Raw genomic sequence first — 17,579 nt, 5'->3', positions numbered from 1 at the left:
TAGATTCACCATCCCTAGAGATCTTTAAATGCAGATTGGACGTGGCGCTGGGTGCCATGATCTAGTAAATGAGCTAGAGTTGGACCAAGGGTTGGACTCGATGATCTTGGAGGTCTTTTCCAACCCAATCGATTCTATGATTCTATGATTCTATCTGACTCTGGCAGTCAGGGGGGATTTTGGAATGGTTGCTGGCCCCTGAGCAGAGCTGAGCCCTCAGGTGGGTGTGGAGGTGCCAAGGAGTCCCTGCAGGGCAGTTCTCCCAGCTCCTCTGCCAGGCTTCTTTCCCAGCCAGCTCCCAGCCTGAGGGCTCAGCTGTGCCCTGGGCAGCTGCTGCCAATGGGCCATTGGGAACAGTTGCTGGGCAATGGCCCAGAGGGTTTAGAATGCACAGCTTTGGTCACACCCACACAGGGATAAACAGTGTCCCTGCTGAACTGGGGCACACAGCTTAAAAAAGTCTATATTCATATTGGAGGCTCTGCCTTGCTTATTTCTGCCAGACAAGCCAAAGAATTCTGAAGGAAAGAACTGGAATAAATAGGGAATTAGCAAAATGGAATGTATGTGCAGTCTGAGTAAATGTGGAAGCCAGAAGGAAGTGCACAGTTTTGGTTTATCATTTAAGTTGGCTGTATGGTTTAGAGCTGGTTGAGATTAGAATTTTGGGAGAAATCCCTCCCTGTGAGGGTGGGCAGGCCCTGGCACAGGTGCCCAGACAAGCTGTGGCTGCCCCTGCCCTGGGAGTGTCCAAGGCCAGGCTGGATGGGGCTTAGAGCAACCTGGGCTGGTGGGAGGTGCCCCTGCTCATGGCAGGGGGTGGAATGAGATGAATTTTAGGGTTCCTATCAAGTCAAACCATTGTGGGATTCTGTGATTTCAGTGAGGATTGTCCCCCTCATCTGCAACTCTCCAGCAGCATTATGAGCATTGCTAATCTGACTGTGACCTGGCAGCAAAAACCAGCAGCAAAAGCACTCATGTGCTGAAGTGATAGAGTGTGAACAGTTAGGAAATTAGCACAATTATCAACTGCCATGTGAAAAAAGAACACTCTTGCATTCCTTGGTGTTAATTTGTCTCCAATTTCAGGTATTCGGTTCTGTGACAGGTGCCAGCTCATCAAACCCGACCGGTGCCACCACTGCTCTGTGTGTGCCATGTAAGTCAGGGGCTGTTTGGCTGCAGTGGGCAGGTCACCACGAGGCTCTGAGCATGGGCTGCTCCTTCAGGGTGTCTGTCCACAGAGAGGTGCCTTGGGGCCTCTGCTCCAGCTGCAGCCAGCTGTGCTCCAGGGCAGAAAGCACTGCCATGCCTCTCTCTAGATGAGAACAAAGGGCATCAGTTGGTCATGAAAAAATATAAGAGTTCCATCCTAAAATAATACCTGCCTTAAAAATCTTAAAGACAGAACCATTTTGAGCTTCTGTCCTGGAGAAATCTCCCAAAAACCAGAGGTTTTGCTGTTGATCTGTAGTTGGCATTTAAGTACCAATTAAAAATTTTCCATTTTTCTCCTTGTCCTTTTTTGCAGGTGTGTACTCAAAATGGATCATCACTGCCCATGGTATGTCCTAGATACTGGTTTGTGGCTTTCTGGAAAGAAAGCCTGTTTATATATACTTCTGCCACATGTTTGTCTGGCTCTCTCATTTTAGGCCATCCATCTCTTTATGTTGGGAAATTTATAACATAATTGCACTTTGAAATTGCCTGAAATGTTTGATATTTTGAAAGACAGATCATTCATGTTTGCTCCATTAACTATGTGTGAAAAACCTGTTATATTGATAACATTTAAAACCCAACAGCTAATTAATTCTCTGGCCATTCAAATTTAAAAGGGACTTAAGCTTAGCCTTTATTTTGGGGTCTCTCATCATTTCAAGTGCACTTGGGGGTGCTTTCAGTGGTAACATTTGCATGTGGATTGTTTCTGGACTGATGCCTGGTCAGAGACCATCAGTGCAGAAAGCTGCATGGATTAATTGAGCTTCACACTTTCTGAGAATTGCTGCCACTACATTTATTAAACTCCTCCTTTTTTTTAAAAAAAAAGGAAGATTTCAGAAATCAGAAACAACACCAACATTTCCCCACCTGAACCTCCCTGATAATTCAACACTGTAGAGGATTTTCCAGGTGTGAGCTCTGAGACAAACACCCTCTGTGTTTTCCTGCACCCCCTTGCTCCTTTCTAGAGTTGTCCTGTGCCTGGAGAATTAGAACCAAATTTGGGCTTAGCTGGGTTGGATGTTCCAAACCAGCAGTGGTGAGTGTGGCTCCTGAGGTTTGCCCGTGGATAAAGTAGCACAGAACTGCCAGGGCCAAACTAAACTCCCTTTGCAGACATGACCCAGACAGGAGGAATGAGCTCCTCCTCTGGGACACACCTACCTGTGGTGCCAACCTGGAAACATGAGCTGTGCTTGTCCTTGGCCCAGCAAGAACCTTGGAGGGAAGAGCAGAGACACGAGCCCTGTCCCATTTTGGCCACTAAGGGGAGCTGGTTATTGCCAAAGTGTGTGGTGTGAGCCCGAGGTGGAATAACCCCCCAAGTTGTCGTGCTCGTTGTGTTACAGGCGTGTGCTGCACAAATCCTGATTTCAACTTTGCTTTTGTCCTCTAGGGTGAATAACTGCATTGGATTTTCTAACTACAAATTCTTTCTACTGTTCTTAGCCTATTCTTTGTTGTATTGCTTGTATATTGCTGCAACAGTCTTCAAGTATTTCATTAAGTATTGGACAGTAAGTTGTGAAATCTGGTTCCTTTTTCATCTCCTGTGAGTCTCGTGGGGTTTAGTCACTCTTGTGTCAGTCAAATGGAGGGGCTGCATTTCTCCTGTGAGGTATTTTCCTGGGCCCCTTTTCAGTCCACAACTCCCATTATATGTCCAAAATACACAAAGCAAGAAGCAAGTAGATGTCAGGAATTCCAAACTGTACATTAGCTTCTGAGAAAGAGGTTATCCCCTTTTCCTGTTGTTGTGTTTGCATGTGTGTCTCTCACAATGTTTGGATTTGACATGTAACATCCTGGCATGGATCTGTACATATTTACTGAAAAGAGAAAAAAACCAAACAAACAAAACAAACCCCCTTGTTCACTTTGTGCTCCCCACAGGAGTCCTTCCTCAGTTTAAAAATGCCCTGAGGTGAGGTAGCCCTTTATTCAGTTAGGGCTGGTCACTCATGTGCAGCAATGGCAGCTGCAGCAGGATCTGGGCTCTTGGCCTCTGGCTGGTGTCCCCTCTGCTGCTGACTCTGTTTGGGTTTAAGTGCCTTAATTTGCTGGGCATTAATTGTTCCTAACACCCAGCAAGGCCCAGCCATGAGCTCTCTGGCTGTTGCCATGGCCTGAGCAAGGGCTGGGAAGTGCCATTGCTGCCTGGAGGTGCCCAGAGCCTGCCTGTGTGTACTGCTGGGCACCTCTGGCACTTGGCTGCTCTACTGTAGGAGGACATGAGTGTCTCCTCCTCTTGGAAGGTCCCACTTGGCTTTTGAACTCCCCCAGCCCCTCTCTGCTCAGCTCTAACCCCCCAATAGCTGCAGGGGTGCAGGGCAGGTCCTCCTGGATTCCCTCACCCTGCAGGAGGTGCAGGACTTTAATACATGCACAGGAAACTCAGCAGAACAGAGACAGGGCTCCAAGAGCTCCTGCCTGCTGGTTTCCCCATGGGCACAGGGAGTGTTCCTGGTGCCCAGGTGGGAAGCTGTGCTGGTGCTGCCCCTGGTGCACACAGAGACTTGTGCTTTGGGTACAGGAGGGGAAATGAACCACATCATTTCTTTGTCTCTCCTTGCTTTTTATAGTAAGGTTGACTTTTGTCTGTGCAAGTTTGAGAACTCCCAATGGGAGCTTTAGAAGCTCTCTTTCTGCTCTCTAAGAACAAAGAATTTCCAGCTTTAATTTGTTCCTATCACTTGTTCTGTGTTGCTTTTCTCTCCAGGGTGAACTGACTAATGGACGTTCCAAATTCCACATCCTTTTCCTTCTCTTCGTGGCAATCATGTTCTTTGTGAGCCTGATGTTTCTGTTTGGATACCATTGCTGGCTCGTTAGCAGGAACAGATCCACTTTAGGTAAAGCTCTTGTGTCTCTCTTCTTTCAGTAAGACACATCAAAGGTGCTGCAAGAACCAAAAAAGAAAAGGAAAATTCCATTTGTTCTATTTCTGTGCGTTCCTGCTGGCTCATGGGGGGAGAAAGACTGAAGATCTTGGCACAATCATTTCAAATGAGTTGCATTTATTAGCTGGTGTGACAAAAGCACACAGGGAAGCAAAAAGCACAAAGGGGAACAAGTCTTAAAGTGTAAAAGTCCAATTACACAAATGTTATGCATATGTATAACTGTGTTTGAAATGAAACACTGGCTTGTTATGTCTATGTATTGTTGTGCATCCTAAACCAGCTGAATGAGGTTGGTAAACACTGTCCATCCTCACCCATAAAGGAAAAGAAGATATGACTGTAAAACCAAAGAAATTATGTAAAACAGAATGATTTTCCCAGGTAGTTTTTTTTGTCTATCCTCAGATTAATGTTGTTCAATTTTAAAAGCTTTTGGCATAAGGTTTTATAACAAAACAGACACCATCAAGAGTGAGCAAATATTTTGATTTTGTCTAGTTATTAACTTCAAAACTCATTTCATGGGGCACTGAAGCTCATCTGTCCCAAAGAATCAGACCTGTGTAGCAGCTCCAAAGTGGATCAAATTGTTTCCAAGGCCCTCTAGATTTTCCTCCCCTCTCTATTCTTAATTTATGCCTCACCATAAGAGGGTCTATTTGCATTTGTTTGTCCCTAATGCTTGTTCATTATATCATTAATGAATGAGGTGGTTTCAATCTCTGGAATATGCATTGAAGGCCAACCTATTTAATTCTGCAGATTTTTTGACTTAGAAGTTTTTACCCCAAGTCCCACAGAAAGAGCTTTTAACTCTTATTATCCAGATTAAATAAACTATTTGGGCTTTGGTTTGGCTGCTCTGTGGTTGCACAACCAAATTCCTGCCTTCAGTTGGAAAGTATGTACAGGCTTTGCAAAATGAAAAAAACTTTCAATCATTTCCAAACTCTGTAGAGCTGTATCTATATAATCTATTAAATCACATCATCTTTAGATGGCCACAACATGCACAGTCCTGTTTTAGAGATTCTGGCATTGATATTCATTTTTTTCACTGAAATTGCATCTGTGTGCAGAGGCTTTCTCAGCTCCAGTGTTCCAGAATGGCCCAGACAAAAATGGATTCAATCTTGGCTTTGTAAAGAACCTGCAGCAAGTGTTTGGAGAAGAAAAAAGGCTCTGGTTGCTGCCTATTGCCTCTAGGTGAGTAATAATCAGGCCAGTGCTAAAAGCTGGGACAATTACAGTTACAATTTCCCCCATTTTGTGCATAGTTTTAGGTCACAGGAGAGGGGATTATGTGTCTGTCAGTAACATCTTACTGAGATTAAAGCCATTTTCTCTTGGGTGTCCCTCAAACACAAATGTGTGATTTCTGCCCTGATAATTTGTGGAATGAATTGATAAGATTTACACCTATGGTATTAATTGTTCCTTTTTCATAAATGTTTTCCTTAGTTCCCCCTCACTTCCAGGTGTCCACAAGTTAATTTTTTCTGTTTGGGTTGGGGTTTTTCTTCTGTATTCAACTGACTTAATTAATTAGCACATTTAAGTTCTGCTAAAAATTACTTAATTCCAGGGCTTAGGTTTGAACTTTTGCTCCCCAGTGAGCTTGAAGAACTTGAGGACCAAAACTGCTCTCTAGTAAAACTTGGCACCTGAGCTGCCTTGAAAAATAAACATGGGGCTCTTCAAAGCTTAAAGACCATTTGTGCTGGTTTAAAGGTGAAGTGGCAAGAGAAAATTAACCAACCACGAGTGTTTATAAGTCAGAGTTACAATTTAATAACAATATTACAATAAATGCAATGGCACAAAGAGAAATTGGGTTTAACCCCCAAGCCCAGCAGTGTAACCCACCCCCTGGGGCACAAACACAGGGGGGTTTGGTGGCCCCTGGGCTGAGTCCCACGTGGTTCCTCTGAGTCCAAAGGAAAAGGAAGGGACAAACCTGTTGGTGCAGATGATGGCACAGTCTGGTGGAGAGTGGGGGGCTCCTCCTGGCCAGGGTCTGCTCATCCTCTGGATCTGACAAATAGTTCCCCAAGTCCCCAAAGCCCAAGATTGTCTCCCCTCAGGTTTGGGTGGGAGCCCCCAGTGCCTCCCCCAGGGCAGGGAGTTCCACACTGGGGGATCTGACTCTGGCAGTCAGGGGGGATTTTGGAATGGTTGCTGGCCCATGGGCAGAGCTGAGCCCTCAGGTGGGTGTGGAGGTGCCAAGGAGTCCCTGCAGGGCAGTTCTCCCAGCTCCTCTGCCAGGCTTCTTTCCCAGCCAGCTCCCAGCCTGAGGGCTCAGCTGTGCCCTGGGCAGCTGCTGCCAATGGGCCATTGGGAACAGTTGCTGGGCAATGGCCCAGAGGGTTTAGAATGCCCAGCTTTGGGCACACCCACACAGGGATAAACTGGTCCCACCTGCTGAACTGGGACACCATTTTAAGTAAACCTGGGAAATATGGGCAGCACAAAAATGTATTTGCAGATAAAGTGTTGAACTTGTCACCCTTTGGAGTCCTTTCCCAGTGTCCCTGTGCCCTTTCCATGCAGCCAGGGGGACGGACACTTCTTCCCAATGAGGACATCGTGTGAGGCTCGGAACCCTCTGCTGGCAAATGAGGAGCAGTGGGAGGAGGATGGGATAGATGAAGAGCCTCAGGGTAAGGTGACACTATAGCAAACTAATTGTGTCCTGACCTACAGTGCCTAATAGATGAATTCTAAGTCCTAATCAAACAAAAATGGTGTTGGCCAAGTCCCTGGGCAGCTCTGACCTGACTAATGAGCACAGACTGAAAATGAGACCTACTTTGGAATCAACTTTCTTGTTTTTCTGGTATCTTTCTACGTGCAAATGAACAAACTGAGAGGGTATTACAAGTTGGAGAGAACAGCTGGAACAGCCACAGACTGAGTGTATTTACCTGCAAATGTTGCTGCATGCAGTGCAATTATTTGGGACAAAGTAAAGGAGGAGACTAAGATTTTTAAAAAGTGCAGTTGTCCTCTGAGAGTGTGTGAACATGGGCAGGCAAACACCTGAGTGCAGGGAGACATCTGAGAAACTCATTTACACTTTGTCAGCTTTATTGCCAGAGCAAAGCAGTTCATAGGCTTGAGATGTGGGCTGATTCCAATGGGATGAAGTTCAATAAGGCCAAGAGCAGGTCCTGCCCTTTGGCCACACCAACCCCCTGCAGCAGCACAGGGTGGGCACAGAGTGGCTGGAGAGCAGCCAGGGGCAAAGGGACCTGGGGGTTGGATTGACAGGAGGCTGAAGATGAGCCAGCAGAGTGTGCCCAGGTGGGCAAGAAGGCCAATGGCATCCTGGCCTGGCTCAGCAATGGGGTGGCAGCAGGCCCAGGGCAGTGACCCTTCCCCTGGACTCAGCACTGGGGAGGCCACACCTGGAGTGTTGTGTTCAGTTCTGGGCCCCTCAGGTCAGGAAAGAGACTGAGGGGCTGGAGCGGGGCCAGAGAAGAGCAATGAGGCTGGAGAAGGGACTGGAGCACAAGTGCTGTGGGGAGAGGCTGAGGGAGCTGGGGGTGTTCAGGCTGGAGAAGAGGAGGCTCAGAGGTGACCTCAGCACTGTCTGGAACTGCCTGAAGGGAAGTTCTGGCCAGGTGGGGGTTGGTCTCTTCTCCCAGGCACTCAGCAATAGGACAAGGGGGCACGATGGGCTCAAGCTCTGCCAGGGGAAATTGAAGTTGGAGATCAGAAAAAATTCTTTGCAGAGAGAGTGCTCAGGGATTGGAATGGGCTGCCCAGAGAGGGGGTGGATTCCCCATCCCTGGAGGTTTTTCACCTGAGCTTGGCCGTGGCACTGAGTGCCATGATCTGGTAAAGGGACTGGAGTTGGACCAAGGGTTGGACTTGATGATCTCAGAGGTCTTTTCCAACCCAATTGATTCTGTGATTCTGTGATTCTATGATTTGATGCTTGGTTTGCTGTGCTGACCTCCATAGAGGAAATGGATGTGCTGGGAGCAGTTCCAGGTGAGCTGGTGTGTTTGTACAACACATGGGGTCAGTGTCTGAGGTTCAGAGATACCTTTTGTGCTATGGACATCCTACTATAAAACAGAATTTGTATTTATATACATTCTCTGAAGGTTTTTCTTAGATGGATCCAAAATGCCTTTAATGATTTTACATTTCTGGGTTTGAACCTGATCTTTTCCCCCCTTTGAGAGTAAAGAATGGATTGGAATATCAGGATTGGTCCGAGGCCCCAGTCCCTGTGTTTGAGGGTTCAGAAATCCTCTCAGGAGGTGAAGCAAAGGCTCCTGCTTTTCCCTGTGGAGCAAGGATGCCATTCACAGGTTCCTTTTAAAATAAAGGTGGTAATCCCACTCTATTTTCCCTTTAAGGCATATTGGTAGTGGGAATTAATTCTCAGGTTACTTAACATTAGTGGATCAAACATCAGAGCAGTGATCTCTCTGTGGCCTCAGAGGAGTTTTTAGAAACTCTGCATATGAAGTTCCCTTCCAGGGGGTGCATTTCAGTCATGGCTGTGCAGGATGTTTGTTTGGGACCTGTGAGGAACATTTAGTCTTGGGTAAAGGGTAACAAAAGCTTTTCCTGTGAAGGTTTTCATCCCCCTGTTGTGCCATGAGCTCTTTAATCCCACTGGCACAGGCCCTGCTGCTCAGGCTCTGCTGAGCTCTCACCTGCAGCCCTTTGTTCAGGCTTTCCATTGCAGAACAAACAGACTTCATGTCCTGCTGGGAAAATCCACTCTCCAGGATCTTGTCAGTGGAGGAGGCTCATTTTGGCTTCTCTTCACATTAAGTGCTTGAATTAGTTCACATTTGTGTGTTGGGAAACCATCTGCTCTCTCTATACATTTTGACAGTTACCAGGTGACACAAATTGTTTTTAAAATAACAAAATTGGCTTTAATAGTAACAAACTGTGGCATCTCTATGATTTTTTTTGAGTGCTTAAAACAAGTCCTTTGTGAATAAGTCAGAACTTCTTCCAACTTTTACAAAGTATAACTTCTTTGAATAAATAATTAATTCTTACATGTGAAAACCTTTGACAGTGACATGATTTTGGGCTAGATCAGACCCCAGATTATGATCTGGAGCTTATATGAAGTCCCACAATTTGCAGTGCTTATAAAATAACTGACATTTGTGGGCAGTTGGATTAGATGATTGTTATGGGTCCCTTCCAGCTGAAATACTCAGATTCCCTCTGAAACAACAGAAGTAAACCAGTAAAATTGACTAACCAAAAAGACCTGAAATGTTACATTAAAACTGAAAGATCTTTATTTGTTTTTTTTGTTTTAAAGTGTGTGACATGGTTATGAAATAAAGCAAATAACAGAGCAATCTGTTTGAAAGCAGCTGTTCAGTTGTCTGTGACAAGTTGTTGTCTCTGACAAGTGATTGTCCAAGTGGTTTCATTTGGAATGGCTCATAAAACACTCTCCCATACCTAGTGAAAAGTAGTTTCTCAGTGAGAAAACCAGATCTGCTCACCTCTGACTGCTTTGTTTTTCTTTGTAGATTGTGGTGCAGCCTCAGCCCTTGCCATAGAGAGGGAGACATAGCAGTGTGCAAAGGCAGCTGGATAAAGCTTGTTCAGAAAGGTTGGTGATTCTTTCCTCCTTTCCCTCAGATCCACACTCTGCAGGGAACTGGGGAGGGGTGGTGGGCAGAGTTTGGCTTTAGCAGTGACACACCCAGCAGGTCACTGAGCACTGTGGGTGCAGCTCTGCGTGCTGTGGTTTCACCACGTTCTCCAGCTCTTCCAGAAATACCTTGTCTGGGAAACTCAAAGGGAAGAGGGGGCTCTCAGGAGCCCTGGGCTGGATGTTGACACCAGTAACACCAAAGCCACCAGGGGAGGACACAAACCCTGCAGCTGCTCTGGAAAATGTGGCAGGGATGGCTTTGGCACTGCCTTGTACAATTCCAGGATGGGAAGTGTGTGCAGGGAATCATAGAAGGTGCAGGAAGGTGCATTCTTCAACTGGAGTTGAGAGCAGCCAAGTTGCAGTTGGGAATAAATGGAAGTGACTTGGAATGTCACATGTGCTGCTCCTCCCTGATCTGTTTTTTCCACCCTGGAGCAACCTGGGTACGAGACCAGAGGACACTGTGGGGAAGGTGCTGCCCCCAGAATGTTCCCTGCTCTGAGAGTGTGCTCTGACTTTGGTGAGCTGCAGGCTGTGTCCTCCTCAGGAAATGTTTTCCTGGAGGAATGTACCATCCTGAGAGCCAAGGAGTAGGAACCTGCTGTCCCAGCTGCAGGAGGTGGGACACTGTGCTGGGTTAAAGCTGAACCAGCAGGAGAAACAAACCCAACACGAGAGAGATTATAAGTCACAGTTACAATTTAATAACAATATTGCAATCAATGCAATGACACAAAGAGAAATTGGGGTTAAGCCACAACCCCAGCAGTGTAACCCACCCCCTGGGGCACAAACACAGTGGGGTTTGGTGGCCCCTGTGCTGAGCCCCACGTGGTTCCCCCCGAGTCCAAAGGAAAAGGAAGGGACAAACCTGCTGGTGCAGATGATGTCACAGTCTGGTGGAGAGTGGGGGGCTTCTCCTGGCCAGGGTCTGCTCCTCCTCTGGATCCCACCAGTGGTTCCCCAAGTCCCAAACCCCCAGATTCTCTCCCCTCAGGTTTGGGTGGGAGCCCCCAGTGCCTCCCCCAGGGCAGGGAGTTCCACACTGGGGGATCTGACTCTGGCAGTCAGGGGGGATTTTGGAGTCATTGCTGGCTCATGAGCAGAGTTGAGCCCTCAGGTGGGTGTGGAGGTGCCAAGGAGTCCCTGCAGGGCAGTTCTCCCAGCTCCTCTGCCAGGCTTCTTTCCCAGCCAGCTCCCAGCCTGAGGGCTCAGCTGTGCCCTGGGCAGCTGCTGCCAATGGGCCCTTGGGAACAGTTGCTGGGCAATGGCCCAGAGGGTTTAGAATGCACAGCTTTGGTCACACCCACACAGGGATAAACTGGTCCCACCTGCTGAACTGGGACAGACAGGCACATGTAGTTTGCCCTCTGTGTTCCATGAGTGTCAGTAACTACTGTGTGGCAAAGCACTCCACTCCACTGCCTGGCTCTGCACACAGACAGGGCACCTCTAGACCCTTATCCATGGAATTCTGGCACACTGGGGATGCCACTCCAGTTTTTTTCACTGAGAAAAACCCCAAGTGTTTGTCTGTCAATAGTGAGGACTGAATTCTGCCATTCTGCTGGGGAGGGACACCCAGCATTGTCCTTTTTGTGGTTCTTGGCTTTAAAACATTCACAGATCAGATTGGCCATTGATGCTCATCACAGCAGTGTTACAGTTGCACATTTTTATTTCTTTAACTTTCAGCTTTCCTCTCAGGAGCCAACACCTTCTCTTGGCATGGACTTCAGTTCTGAGGGGCAGAAAACAAGGGGATCTTCAAGATGAGAAAACATCCTGAAGTATCATCTGGTTGGAGTCTGCATTCCAGAGTGCTCCTCCAGCAATCCTGCTGTCCAGAGGGCCCAAGGCTTTATAAGTTACAGAGTTAACAGAACAGTTTTGTACAGTGATTGTGGCCAATCTTCTTTGGCCTTCTCTCTTTATTTTATAAATACTATATATTTTTTATTCAGAAAAGGTAAAAATGTTGATGCAAGTGCATTTCCAAAGGCCTTTTGATTCTGCAAACATCAGGGACTGGAGTTCTTGAAATTCTATCAAGCCATAATATTCTTGGGGATGGTTATTTATTTAGAGACTGATCCTCCAACCTTCTCTGACAAGTGGCATTTTCTACTGTGTTTGAAGCTCTGAGTCAGACAGACCCAGTTAAATCTGGCACTAAATTGGTGGTTGGATGCAAGTGTGTTGAAAGAAAAAGTGCTGAACATGCACATAGACATGTGCAGCTGTGAATGAAAATAAAATATTCACATTGCCAGTATCAAGATTCAAGAATATTGTGGCCATAGATTTTTTTTACACTTTTTAGGGGGGTGTTATTGTCTTAGAGTTTGGGTTACAGTGCTCTTTGCCCAGTCCTACTTGCAGGCACCTAAAATGCAAACAGGCACTGCAGACAGTCCAGTTTGCATTAATTCCTAGGGCTGAGTGTCTCCTTCCTGGATCTGTGTTTGATGGAAATGTGTGTGTTTATGGGGTGAGAAAGGTGTGAATTCCAAACACAGGGGTTGGAAGTGTGCACTGGAAGTGTAGCTCCAACCGTGGTGCTTGGAGTTTGCACTCCACAGGGGTGGGGCAGCTTCCAAACTGCTGAAGAGACAGTTGATAAATAGAATTTTTCAGCCTTCTTCCCAAGCCAGTGCACTGACTGGTGGTTTCAGGAGGTTCAGCACTCAGAGGTGATCAGGTTTTTTTTACATTTTGTTCCATTTGCAGCCCAAGGGATGTGTCCCTGGTTTTGTGGTGGGGAATGGGACTGGGACTTTGGCCAGGTCATAAGCATTTTTCTAGACCTGAGTCTTTTTTATCTGCATGATTCAGCCCTGGCAGCTCCATCACTCTTGTCTGAGTCAGGTGCATGCTCAAAGTATCAGTGTAAGAACATTTAGCACCATTTTCTGTCCCAGTTTTGTGTTTGCTTCTCACATTTGTGTTGACAGTGACCACAGAGGCAGCTGTGCATGTCAGGACCTGACAGGAGAGTTTGGTGACAAAGGCTTTCTCTGCACTAAATCCTTTCCCCTCTGTTTGCTCTGCTGTTGCCTCCAGAGGGGGATGTGTCTGTGAGGTGGGAGAGCCTTGCAGAGCCTTCCTGCCCACAGGAGCAGGTGTTTCAGTCCATGCCCTGTGGAAGGTGCCAGCAGCCCCTGCAGTTCTGTGCAGAGCAGGCAGTGATTCCTCTGGAATGTCTTAGTGCTGAATTGGGTGGTGAGGGGCCTGGGTGGGCTCAGGGTGGGTTTTTCTGTCTCCTCAGAGGGTCCTGAACACTCAGAATGTCCCTGTTTCAGCCCCCTGAGCCCTGTCTGTGGGTAGTTCTGTCACCAAACAGCTGGAACTGCTTTGCCTGTCAATCTAAACCTGCATTTCTACTGTAAATCTCCTGCTGGACTTTAACCTGTGTGTGAGGAAAGATGCAACAGAATAATCCCCTCATTTCTGGTGAAATGTTCTCTGGAGGGAGAGTTTGAGAGGAAAATGGCAGTTAAACACAACAGGGAAAGTGCAGGAATTCAGCACCAACAATTCCTTGTATATAAATCCAGAAAGAAGTTCTGCCAACTTTCTATTCCATTTTGTCAGCTGAAATGGATTTTTTCAGAGCTGTGTGGATTTGCAGGAGTTTTCTGAGCAGGTTCCTGTGTCCATCCTGGGTTTGGTTCTGCTCATTCTTGGAGCCATTTCTCTGCCAGGCAGCAGCAGAGCTGCCCCCCTGCCTGCTCCTGCTGCAGAACTGCTCAGCAGGTGCTGTGCAACATCAGGGTCTGTCCTCTAAATATCCAGCCAGGTGTCTTTAAAAGGCAACTGCCCAGCTCAGAGTTAGAGACATTTTAAACATTTCCAAGTAACTTTTATTCTGTCACTTTTGCTGTAAATAGTTATGGCCAATTCTTCCCTTCCCTTGAAAGCAGCTCAGCCCCCTGTGGTTGTAACAATCTCTTGTCCAGCTGGAGAAAATACAGTTTGATGACTTCAGAACCACTCCCCATCACCATCCAGGTGTTGGGAAGCTTCAGGGAATGGGAAAGAAACACAAAAGTTGTGTGAAAATGAGGCAGAACAAAATGGGGAAAGCCCCATGTTCGAGTGACTGAACAAGCTCCATTTTGCTCCCTTCTCCTTACTTCAGGTGATATCCTTATATTCCCTGGCATTTGTCCTGTTTGTGCTGGATAAATGCACTGGAAACTGGAATTTCCTCAGGCTGCTTTGGTCAGTGTTGCAGGTGATGAGGAGAAGGTACTCAGGGAGAAGTGCATGGGAGGATTTTTAACCTGCAAATGGCTCTTTAAGGGATACACCCACTGCAACACCTCCTTTGTTTTCCATTCCCTCATCCTTAGTTTTCCACCCCCTAATCCTCATCCAGGACCTCTCCATCATCATCACTGAGTGTAAGGGCTGTGTCATCAAACCTCTCCCTTACCTGAATAGCTGCTCCCTCCCTCCCAAGCACTGCAGGACTCGTCCCAGCCTCCCTGCACTGTCCCTGGCTCAGCTGGAACAGCAGATCCTCAGAGCAGGATAACATGTTTGCCTCTAAACAGGGAGCAGTTCTGTATGTTCTGAGCAGGCTGCACTCAGTGAGTGTGGTGCAGTCACAAGAACCAGGGAACTTCCCAATCCCCCTATGCAATGTTTTCTTCCTGGGAGAAATGGGAGTGGGACTCAGCAGAACCCACCCAGCTGGAGCTCTGGAGCTCTGGATGCTGGTGTGGATCAAAGCACAACTTGATGCATAAAGTCTGTAATATAATAGGAACATAAAATGTCAAGGGGGAAAAAAGGAATTTACTGGGTTTTCCCTGAATTTAGCTCTGAAAAACAATATAATAGGAACATAAAATGTCAAGGGGGGAAAAAAGGAATTCACTGGGTTTTCCCTGAATTTAGCTCTGAAGAACAACATGCTGAGCTGTTCAGGGCCCCACTGCCTCCCCTGCAGGGCAGGTACTCTGTGCAGGTACTCTGCAGTTACTCTGAAGTTACTCCATGCAGAGCCACCTCACTCACAGAACGGTTTAATGAGCAGGTGAAGGAGGCACTGCTGACCTTGTTTATTAACCCAGAGTTAATTAACTGTGAAGGGTCACAGTGTCGTTTCAGTGACTCCTGTGGTACAGGTTTCTGAAGCTGTCCATACTACTTGAAAATACCTCAATGTTATTGATATTTTCCCAACTCTATCAGCTTCTGGTCGGTTACAGAACACTTGCAAAACTCAGCTCGTTCTGAAGGGATCAATTAAAGCATTTGCACGGTCGAGTGGCTGTTTTCATTGCCAGCAATGGGCCGTCAAAGTGCTTTGAGGGCAGCACTGCCAAGGGCTCTTCCTGCTGAGCGCTGCATTTCCTGCCCTGCTCATGCAGAGCTCATCCCCCTGCTGCACACTTTGGTCTTGTCCTTCTTCCATCTCCCCCTGGCAGTATTTCCTCTTCCTCCTGAACATACAGGTACAATATTCCCAGCTTTGAGCTGCTTGTGCTCGATTTTTGGATGCTGTGAAGGTGAGTAGGTGTCATTTTATGCAGTTGTGCATGTATTTTATTTGTATGGCTCTCACTGTTTGTCAGGTATTGGTGTGATTCTCCTCATCAGGTCCAGCTTAGAGCACCAGGATCCCACTTCCTGCATTTGCTCTTTCCTGAAAACCTCATTTCTTCACTCTCTCCCTTCACTTTGGGATGCAAACCTTGTGAAATAAAATCTGAGTTTGCATTGCAGATGCAAGTCTGTAAGTTGGTCATGCCTGCATGCTCCTTAAAATACTCATTTTTTCTGTGCAAGGTTTTAAGATTTCCAGCAGCATTTGTAAAGCTTTAATGGGTAACAGGCACTGTTAGAAAATACTGTTAAGGAGGGGGGAAAAAAGGCAACCAAATAAACCACACAGAAAGGACAAAGGGATCATCTCTGCATCTTATGCCAGCTGTGTTTGGAAAGAAAAGCCTTTTTGCTTCCAACAGCTCATGGAACACGCAGGCATTTCACCTGAAGGCCTCCTGCAGTTTCAGCACTTCCTGATTTCTTGAGTCCAACCTTGGACTAAATCCTGTGGACTTACCAAAATTGTCCTCCCCATCTCCCTCCTGACCCAGGGCAGTGTGTGCTGCCCCTTCTCACATCAGCACTTCCCTCTGTAAGAGAAACAAAAATCCAGTGGATTCCTGAAAGGGTCAGTATATTCCTTTTTTTTTTTCCCCACCTGCCTTTTTCTGGAGGATCCAGGAACCTCGAGGTTGTGTCCTAGAGAGAAATCCCTTGGCAGCTGGAATGCCAAAGATGGAGTGAAGGGCCAGGCTGGCACAGAGGAGGAAGGGAGGGATTTGTGTGAGGAGGTGCAGCCTGTTCTGAACTAACCCCAAGTGTGGTTGTGCTTCCTCAGAATAATTACACTCAGGAGTAGCTTCCTGCTGTACTCACTGCCTGTCTAAGCAGGAGCTGCTCCAGAGTGAATCCAAACCCATTGCTGGAGCAGGGAACTTTGACAGCTTCTCTTTAGCTTAGGAACACAGGAAATAGGAAAGGTCTTGTTATTTTGTGAATTATAATTGCTCAGATTGCTGATCTTCCTCTGAAAATGATGTTTATTGTGCAAATGGGCCCCTCCAAGATGAAATGCATTTGAGTCTCAGGCCCTGGCAGCCCTGTCTGTGTGTGCTGCTCAGTGCTGGCAGCAGTTCCTGCCTTGGGTTGGGTTTCCCACTCCTCAGCCCTTCACTTAACAGCAAAAACCCTTTCCCAGTGAATGGCACAGAGGGGCTGCTGCCCACCTTTGGGTGCTGAGTTGGGTTCAGCAGTTTCATGCTGCTGCTGACAATGAGACTTCTGATATCAAATGGGTTTTTACAAGAGCTTGGGATACTTGTTTTTACTGTTGGACAAATGTTCTGACTATGCTGATGCTCTGTGGAGTTTCTCTGCCATTTTCCAAGTGTTTCTACAGTTTCTACAGCTGAATATTCTGTATGTTCTGCTTTGTTGTTTTTTATTATGGTTTATACTGTACTGCAGGCAAGGACTGCATTAAAACCATTTTTGGCTAATTTATTATCCTTGTGGATGGTTATTTCCCTTGCTCAGGCCACACATTCCCTCTCAGAAAGCCTTACACAACTCCAGTTCATTGGAATTACCACTTGAAGCAGAGAAGATTCTTTATGTGTGACAAAAATGCCTGGTGGGGGCAGCCCAGGCCTTGGCACTGCCCTCCCCTGCCCAGAGGTGAGAGGGACACTCGAGACAACCTTCCCTAAGCCTGCAATTGTTGGAGTATGGAGATCCTTTAAAATAATAATGGACTGTATTGTATTTATAGACACATTTCCCAAGGGACAGTGAGCCCCCTGAAGTGCTGCACACTGTGCTTGGTGCCAGGGGAGTTAAAGCCAAAGAAAGAAGGAATTTGGCCCTGATTGATGGTTGATGTGACCCTTACAGTGAGTGCATTGAGGGGTTGGAAGGGCCCTGTTTGTCTTCTGGCTCTAAGCTCTGTTGCCCTGTGAGCAGAACCACAGAGGGAGTTCCAGCTTTTTGCTGCAGTTTTCCTCTCACTTAAAAGGCTTGAGACCAATCCAGTCACAAGTTTTGACTCTTAAAACTCCCAAGTGCTGTATGTGTAGAATGTCCACAGGCACTGCTGCTCCCACCCCCATTCCCACCCAGTTTTCCAGGGCACATCTGCTGCAATAGGAAACTTTATTCAGGACCATTGAGCGAGACAACTGGGGAAGTTTTACTATTTGAAAATAACACAGACTGAGTCAAATTCCAGGAGT

At 46.8% G+C, this 17,579-nt stretch overlaps 1 protein-coding gene across 1 annotated transcript in view; it reads left to right on the top strand.

Annotated features, from left to right (window-relative positions):
• Positions 1 to 16,851, top strand: part of ZDHHC15 (zinc finger DHHC-type palmitoyltransferase 15) — a 28,774-nt gene extending 11,923 nt beyond the window's left edge. The window contains exons 5-12 of the mRNA XM_071569818.1: positions 1,093 to 1,162; positions 1,535 to 1,567; positions 2,630 to 2,750; positions 3,953 to 4,085; positions 5,216 to 5,342; positions 6,687 to 6,796; positions 9,659 to 9,741; positions 11,485 to 16,851. Coding sequence (XP_071425919.1) covers positions 1,093 to 1,162; positions 1,535 to 1,567; positions 2,630 to 2,750; positions 3,953 to 4,085; positions 5,216 to 5,342; positions 6,687 to 6,796; positions 9,659 to 9,702 — 638 coding nt within the window. The 3' untranslated portion in view covers positions 9,703 to 9,741; positions 11,485 to 16,851. The remainder of the gene's footprint in view (positions 1 to 1,092; positions 1,163 to 1,534; positions 1,568 to 2,629; positions 2,751 to 3,952; positions 4,086 to 5,215; positions 5,343 to 6,686; positions 6,797 to 9,658; positions 9,742 to 11,484) is intronic.
• Positions 16,852 to 17,579: the final 728 nt, after the last annotated feature.

This window comes from Pithys albifrons, chromosome 14, assembly GCF_047495875.1.
Source record: "Pithys albifrons albifrons isolate INPA30051 chromosome 14, PitAlb_v1, whole genome shotgun sequence".
Lineage (NCBI taxonomy): Eukaryota > Metazoa > Chordata > Aves > Passeriformes > Thamnophilidae > Pithys > Pithys albifrons.
The sequence above is the reverse complement of the archived record's forward strand: the minus strand, read 5'-3'. Positions and strand labels throughout refer to the sequence as shown.